The 7,817-nt window shown below is 34.8% G+C and overlaps 1 protein-coding gene across 1 annotated transcript; it reads left to right on the forward strand.

The window, feature by feature from the left end:
* The first annotated feature begins 237 nt into the window (after window positions 1-237).
* LOC110739427 lies at window positions 238-2,201 on the forward strand. Its single transcript, XM_021919886.1, has 3 exons — window positions 238-401; window positions 1,631-1,930; window positions 2,045-2,201. The coding sequence occupies exons 1-3, from the start codon at window positions 238-240 to the stop codon at window positions 2,199-2,201; spliced, it is 621 nt and encodes a 206-aa protein (XP_021775578.1).
* The last annotated feature ends 5,616 nt before the right edge of the window (window positions 2,202-7,817 follow it).

Raw genomic sequence — 7,817 nt, forward strand, 5'->3', positions numbered from 1 at the left:
CTAAAACGCTAAGAAAAAATAGTCTTTAAGCAAAGTTCTCTAAGTGTGAGTTGGTTGGAAAAGGTGGAATTTCTTGGTCATTTTGTGTCTAAGGATAGAGTAGAAGTAGACCCAGCCAAGATTGAAGTTGCTAAGAGTTGGCCTACACCCAAAACAGTATCTGATGTGTGAAGTTTTTTAGGTTTAGTAGGGTATTATAAGTGTTTTGTTAAGGATTTCTTTGAGATTGCTAAACCTATGACTACCCTGATGAAGAAGGATAAGAAATTCGAGTGGGATGATAAGTGTGAAGAATCATTCCAATTGCTGAAGCAAAAACTAGTCACAGCACCAGTGCTTACGTTGCCAGATGATAGTGGGGTGTATGATGTGTATAGCGATGCATCAAAGAATGGCTTAGGGTGTGTGCTTATGCAAAATTGAAAGGTGATTGCATATGCATCGAGGCAGTTAAAGACCCATGAAATGAATTACCCAACTCATGACTTAGAATTAGCTGCAATTATCTTTGCACTAAAAATCTGGCGTCATTACCTATATGGGGTGAAGTGTAGAATCTACATAGACCATAAGAGCTTGAAGTACATTTACACCCAAAAAGACCTGAACTGTCGGCAAAGAAGATGGTTAGAGTACATAACGGATTACGACTTAGATATACAATACCATGAAGGAAAAGCCAATGTAGTTGCAGATTCTCTAAGTCGTAAGCCCAGTCAGGAACTAAACACATTAGTAGTAGTTAATGAGTTGTGTAGGGAAATGATGAAGTTAAATTTAGATGTCGTAGGATAGGGTGTACTAGCCGGTATTGTAGCGAGTTTAAGCATCCAACCAATAATAAACGACAAAATACGAGCAAACCAAGAAGGAAATGTGAAGTTGGATAGGATTCGCGAGAAAATCAAACCAGGAAAAGCTACAAACTTTAAGATTCATGAGGATGGGAGTATAAGAGACAAAGGTTGATGGTGTGTACCACAGAAATGTGAGGAAGTAAAAAAGAAGTTGATGGAGGAGGGTCACCATACACCCTACTCAGTACACCCAGGAGGGGATAAACTATATAAGGATTTGAAAAAGATGTTTTGGTGGCCTAGAATGAAAAATGAGGTTGCAGAATTTGTAGCAAATTGTTTAACTTGCCAAAAGGTGAAAATAGAGCACAAGAGACCCCAAGGGGCGGTGTAGCCATTGGAAATCCCCGGATGGAAGTGGGACTGCATTCAATGGATTTTGTGACTTGCCTCCCTAAGTCAAAGTGTGGAAATGACACCATTTGGGTGGTAGTGGATAGACTTACAAAATCCGCAGTGCTTATACCAATGAAGGAGACTTGGAAGATGGAGTAGCTTGCGAAAGCTTACATCAAACATGTTGTGAGACTACATGGAGTTCCAAAGGATATTGTGTCTGATAGAGATTCCAGGTTCCTTTCAAAGTTCTGGAAAATTGTACAGGAAAATTTTGGTTTAACACTTAAGCTGAGTAAAACATTTCACCCTGCCATAGATGGACAAACCAAGAAAACCATTCAAACCTTGGAAGATATTTTAAAAGCTTGTGTTATAGACTTCCAAGGAGGGTGGGAAGACAACTTGGATTTAATTGAATTTTCCTATAATAACAGTTATCATGTGAGCATAGGAATGTCTCCATTTGACGCTTTGTATGGGAGGAAGTGTCGCATTACAATTTGTTGGAACGACATAAGTGAAACAATGATTCTAAGGCGTCAAATGATTGAGGATACAGTAAAGCAAGTAAGAGAAATTCAAGCCAAGATTCAAACAGCTCAAGATTACCAAAAGAGCAACGCAGACTTGAAGCTTAGAGAACAAGAGTTTAAAGTTGGTGATAAAGTATTGTTGAAGGTGTCACCTATGAAGAGAGTGATGACATTTGGGAAGAAAGGGAAGCTTAGCCCAAAGTACATTGGTCCATATGAAATACTACAAAGAATAGGCTAGGTAGCTTATAGGTTATCCTTACCTATGGAGCTTAGTTAAGTACATGACGTATTTCATGTGTCCCAATTGAGAAGGTACATACCTGATAAATCCCATGTGCTACAACCTGAAACCATTGAGTTAGATCAAAGCTTAATTTATGAAGAAAGACCTGTCAAGATTCTTGACAGTAAAATGCGAAGTACATACAATAAAAATGTTAAGATTGTGAAAGTACTTTGGTCTAACTAAGAATATGAGGAAGCCACTTGGGAGGCAGAAGATGAAATGAAAAAGAAATACCCAGAGTTGTTTCAGGTATTTTGAGTTATGGGGGCATAACTCGTTTTCTTTTAGGGGGGTCGAATGCTGTAGAATTTCGTGCTTTTTCCCTATGTTTTTAGTTATTTTTTTTTTGCACAATTTTTATCAAGTATTTTGAGTAATTGTGCTCTCAAACAGACACAATAAGGTAAAGGTATAACAAAAAGTACAACAATGTTATACAAAGTAAGGAAAAGTTTGAATTTTGTTTCCCCAAGTTTCGGGACGAAACTTCTTTTAAGGGGGTAGACTGTAAAACCCTGTATTTTTATACGTATTTTATTTACAATATGTATTTTGTAAAAGTATTTAAATAGTTTTAATGTTTTAATTATGATATTTTAATTATTTATTCTTTATAAGTTTGCAAATATTTTATAAAAAGGAAAAGTTTATTGAATTAATAATTGTATAAAAGTTGGGGTTTATGTTAGGAAAATATGATTTTAATAAATTTTATTAGGGAAGAAATAAGGAAAATAAAAGAGAAAAATTTAGGGAAAGGGTTAGTAGAGAAGGGGTATAAATTTCCCACTTATGAGGAAAATTAACTTTGTCCAGAATACGTATTATCTTAGCCCTATGATGACCCATTTTTAATGGAGAGTAGTGGAGACAAGTAGAGATAAGTTTTTCAGGTATTGAAGCATGTTAGTGACGGGGCATGAGTAAAGAGCAAATCATGTAGTTTCTATTAGTTTACAATGTGTTTCTTGTTTAATTATTTATGTTATTATTTATATATGGAGCTACCATCAAGTTTTCGATTTTGTTTGATTTGGTTTGGTTTTTTTAATAAGGGCCTTTCATGGTTCCAAGTTGTAGGTTGATTTTCATTTTACTTCATTTATTTTGGTTTTAACTTTACTTTTGTTTGGTTAACTTTTCAAGTTGGTTTGTTTTAGAAAGGTTTTAAAAATTAGTCTTCCGCTGTGTATCTTTGATGTTTGCCTTATCCATTTCCACGGTGGCGGTAATGTCTTAGATATTCCTATTTAAAGTTTTATACAAGGCAAAACATGTATTTTAAAATAAAGGAATTTCTAGGGTGTTACACCACAGGAGAGGGCGCTCCTGGCCGTGGAGCGGGCGCTCCTAGCCGTGAAGCGGGCGTTCTTCGCTGGGAATCCGTTTTCTTTTTACGGATTTCCCTATGTGTTTCGGGGAGTATAAATACTTCCCCTTTAATTCATTTGTAACCTAGACATAAATAGCCTAGTTTTTAGAAAATCCTCTTAGTTTGAAACATTTATTTAGCTTAGTTTTCATCAAATTAATCATTTATAATAGTTGGTTTCAAGATTTATCCTTAATATTTGGCACTTTGTATTCAAAATTTTCAAGCTTTAATTTGTAGTTTTCTTTTACCTTTCTCCATTAAATTTCTGATTTTATTTGTTCTTGAATGATATTTAAATCTTCTTACTTCTTGATAATTTGTTATTGAATGGTAGTTATTTTAATTGTTATTCACTTTTCCCTAATTATCGAAGAAGTTAGAACCCTAATACTTGTTTTCATGTTGATAAGCATGAGTTATGAGTAGTCTTCTTGCTAGAGGTTGGGTGAAGCTCAACCTTTTGGGTTAACTATGCAAAGGTGGGAGAAGCATTGATGTTTGTATTGCAATTAAAATTGTTATATGAGATTGCTTGTTAGTTCTTCATGATAGGATTAGCTACCCTTGACTTAGGAGCTTGATAGCTTATATGATATGCTTGGTTTGACATGGGAATGTAAATTGAGTATGTCATTACTTATTGCAATTTGATTATGTATCATTTATTGCTAGACTAATGAGAAATCTAACTTTAGTAGTGTGAGATGTTATCTAATTGCATGAGGTTGATTTTACATATATTCCTTGTTATACCTTGTCTATTTTACTCCCCGTTTGCCTAATTGCCTTGGTTGAGTGGATCCCATTCCCTAGTGTCTTTAATCCATCGATTTGTAATCATAATTTTTTTTGTCTACTTGATAAACCCCGATTGACAATAGACTTCAAATTAGCTTAAGTGTTAAGACCTTTAGCAACCAAATCTCTTTCCTTGTGGACCGAACTCTTACTTATCATTATGCTTGGTTTGTAGGGTGTTTGTTAATAAATGTGTTTGATTGAGTGTGGAATGTGCGATCGTTCTAACGCCCATCAGCAATATATATTCAGTTTATTGCAATATGATGGTGTAGACACCCAAATGTGTCTCCCCAAAACCCAACAAAGTGATGAATACTTTTCACGTCGCTTGATTATCGAATCAGGTGAAAGTGTGAAAAGTCTTATGATGCGGTCGTTTTAATAAAATATTTCTTTCTGCTTTCAAAAATCTACTTTATTTTATGAAAATAGCTAGTCCAATTTATCTTGGTCCATGACAAGGGTCTAATAATAGTGTAGTTGGGTCGAGACCGTAAAGAGCTTTCCAATGATATATTATAAGCCCAATTCCGATGAATAATGATGAAGTTATGGTCAAAATACTTAATTGGGTCTAAAAGGGTTTTATGGCCCAATGATCTAGTGGAGGGCCCATTAATTATTATTCCTAAAAGTATTAGGATTAATTCTAATCTTCTAAGATAGTATAGAAGGTTATTTTTAGTTTTAATAGTAATAGGATTGATAATTAATCTTTTTAGAAAAATAATGAATTTGGTTTGAAATAAATGTGTGTTTTATTATGATAAAATCTGATTTAAAATTGATTAAAACGAAATTTAAATTGCTTAATCATATTAAAAAGAGGATTCCATACAAAAGCGCATTTTATTTTTTAATTAGCGCCAAATGACAAATCTGTCGCCAGACGACAGAGCCTGTCGCCAATCATGATGCTTGTCATTTCTCGCTGGCGACAGTGGTCAGTTTTATTTCGATTCAAATTCTGATTCTTTTCTATCGATTCCGTTCTATTTTCTTATAAATAGGGGCGTATTTCCCCATTTTTATTCATTAACCATCATATAATCATCCTTAACTCTCTAAAAGCTAGAAGCTTATTCTTCTCCCTCTTTCTAAACCTTCGCTTTCAGAAAATTCCACATTCACAAGTCCTAGACACCCCTACCGAAGTTTAAAGTTGCATTCGCCTATACGTGAAAGGTTGCTATTTTCTGTGGGTTTGGTCTCAAATCTCTATTTCAATTATTTTATTCAATTGCTTTATTTAATATTTTCTTTGAAGTTACTAACGTGTGTATTTTGTTATTAGAAAGAGATACGAGGCATCGAAGTAAGTAATTTAATTACTCTATTATTCTTTTGATATAGAAATCATGCTTTAACTATTTGAATTCCTAGTATCATGTTAGGATGTCTTTATGATTCCTATTATCATGTTTAGGGTATTAACTAATGTTTCTAATATCACGTGTGTTTCTAGTATCATGTTTAGGTTGCTTCCTATTCTTTCTTCTATCTTGTTAGTATCATGTTAGGGATAAAGCTTTGATCAAATTGTTTATTGACGTGCTAGTATTTGTTATTAATCTTGTTTATATCATGCCTAGGCTCTTGCTAATATATTATTGCTTTATTGAGATTATGATGATGATTGTTGTGTAATTGTTATATTGTTGCTTGATATATTATTATTGTTATTGCTTGATCACGCTTTTTATGCATGTTTAAAGGGAATTTGTATTTATAATCACACTTAATAAGATAATTAATAATCTTGTTTAGGCTAATATGATTATAATTCATGTGATTGCCAACAATAGTTTTGTTTGTGCATTAATATTCAACCAACATAGAATAAACATGTTTAGGGTTAACCTATTGATTGTATGTTAGTCAGAAAGCATACATGAATATGAGAAGAATAAGGCCTACTTTTAGGCCAGGTCCAATCTCTTTTAGGTTGGATTTGTACCTTCGTCCCCAAATATCCAGTCATGGTTCCAGACCACTATGGAGTTAGCGATCTCATTGATCATGAAGGGGTGTAATCTTCACAAAGTGAGCGGTTTGCAAGTTCCTAAAACTTATTGGGGACTCTTTCTCTCTAGCTCCTTTCCCTTTGGACGCTACCATGCTTAAGTGTATGATCACAGTGGGGCTCAAGTGTGGGATGCTTGAAATATTCCCTACAGTTTTTTGGCAACTCCATTGAGGAGGATTCTATTTTAATTCCTAAAATTTATTTTGGCAATAATTTAGATTGAGTTGATGAGACTTGAAAAGTTATAAGTATTCTTGAGCGTAAATTTGATTGACATTATTGACATATGCATAAAAAAAGGTCCGCATTAGATACACTATCCGTAATGCGTCAAAAACATAGGATTTTTATAGGTAGGAAATTTGGGAAGTATCTTTCAAAACTAGGATCGCAAAAACGCTACGAAAAATCGGAAAATTCAAAGAACAGAAAGCTGTTGAGGTATGTAGAAACCGGCGCTTGGAAAAAAGAGCCAGCGTCATGCGATGGCTGTGCGACAGGAATGTCATTTGGCGACAGAGCTATCTTATGGCGAGAGGCCTTGTTATCCTGCGCCATGTTCTTCAATACCGAGCCAAAAATCTACCTTCTTTGTTTCGACCGATACCTTTAATGTTCGCTCGGTTCTACTTCCTAATTGAGTTTTTCTCACTTTTCTGAACCCATATGTTTTCTACATATGGCCATAACCCTCTGGGAATTCACGCTCCATCTACCCAATTAAACGCTCATGGAAACGAAGGGTACATCCGAGTTTGTTGAATTAGGCAAATTGTGGAAGCAAGTTTAACTCACGGGGTCCCATCCATTCACGTCAACCCTACCAAAGGTAAGTCTTCCGCGAGGTGCATAGGACTCATAACCATGGACCCTCTTTGTCTAACCCATATCCTTTAACTTTAGAGAGCTAGAGCCATGGTTAGGTTGCAAGTATATTGCATCATATTGTGCTTACTTGACTACTTGTGAATAACCTATTTGTGTTTACACTAAATGTTTGTTTAACTTGTGAATGCGTCTACATAAACTAATAAATGAGTAAAGGACTCTGCTTAATTAATTAATTAATTAATTAATATAAGTCTATAAAAATTTGATCAAACTTGACTTAGTACGACTATAGACTTGTCCTTTTAGAGTAAAACACTAGAAACAAACCCAGACTACTACTCCATTAATGGCGCAGGAGTTTGGAATGTTGCGCGACACGCTAGTGTCTTACGTTATGCTACAACACTGTCGCATCGCGCTGGGTCTCAGTGTATGGCGACAGTCTTGTTGCTTTAGCGACAATCTAGTTTTTACTGCTCGAGTCCTCACATTAAGTCTAATTAAACAATTTCTTAAAAATCAGAATATATATTTGGTCCTTAATCGAGTCTAAGCACATAGTCCCATGGTTATACACAAGTGTTAAAGCATGCCACTTTAACTCACTAATAAAAGCACACACTTTATGTATGTTTCACATTGACCATAATTAGAGAGTCTTGTGTGCGCGTGTTTTCCGTCATTTATTTTATAGGGGTAAGTCAGATATTAATCCTCCAATTAAGCTTGATCTTTCAAAAAAACACCTTAAGCTTGATAAAAAAAC

Source organism: Chenopodium quinoa, unplaced genomic scaffold (assembly GCF_001683475.1).
Source record: "Chenopodium quinoa cultivar QQ74 unplaced genomic scaffold, ASM168347v1, whole genome shotgun sequence".
Classification (NCBI taxonomy): Eukaryota; Viridiplantae; Streptophyta; class Magnoliopsida; order Caryophyllales; family Amaranthaceae; genus Chenopodium; species Chenopodium quinoa.

Excerpts from the sequence above, each read along its gene's own strand:
- LOC110739427 (XM_021919886.1), top strand. The coding sequence starts at position 238 with ATGACTACCCTGATGAAGAAGGATAAGAAATTCGAGTGGGATGATAAG. Across the intron at positions 402-1,630 it reads GCATCAAAGAATGGCTTAGG|TTATCATGTGAGCATAGGAA; the intron begins GTGTGTGCTTAT and ends CTATAATAACAG. Across the intron at positions 1,931-2,044 it reads AAAGGGAAGCTTAGCCCAAA|GTACATACCTGATAAATCCC; the intron begins GTACATTGGTCC and ends CCAATTGAGAAG.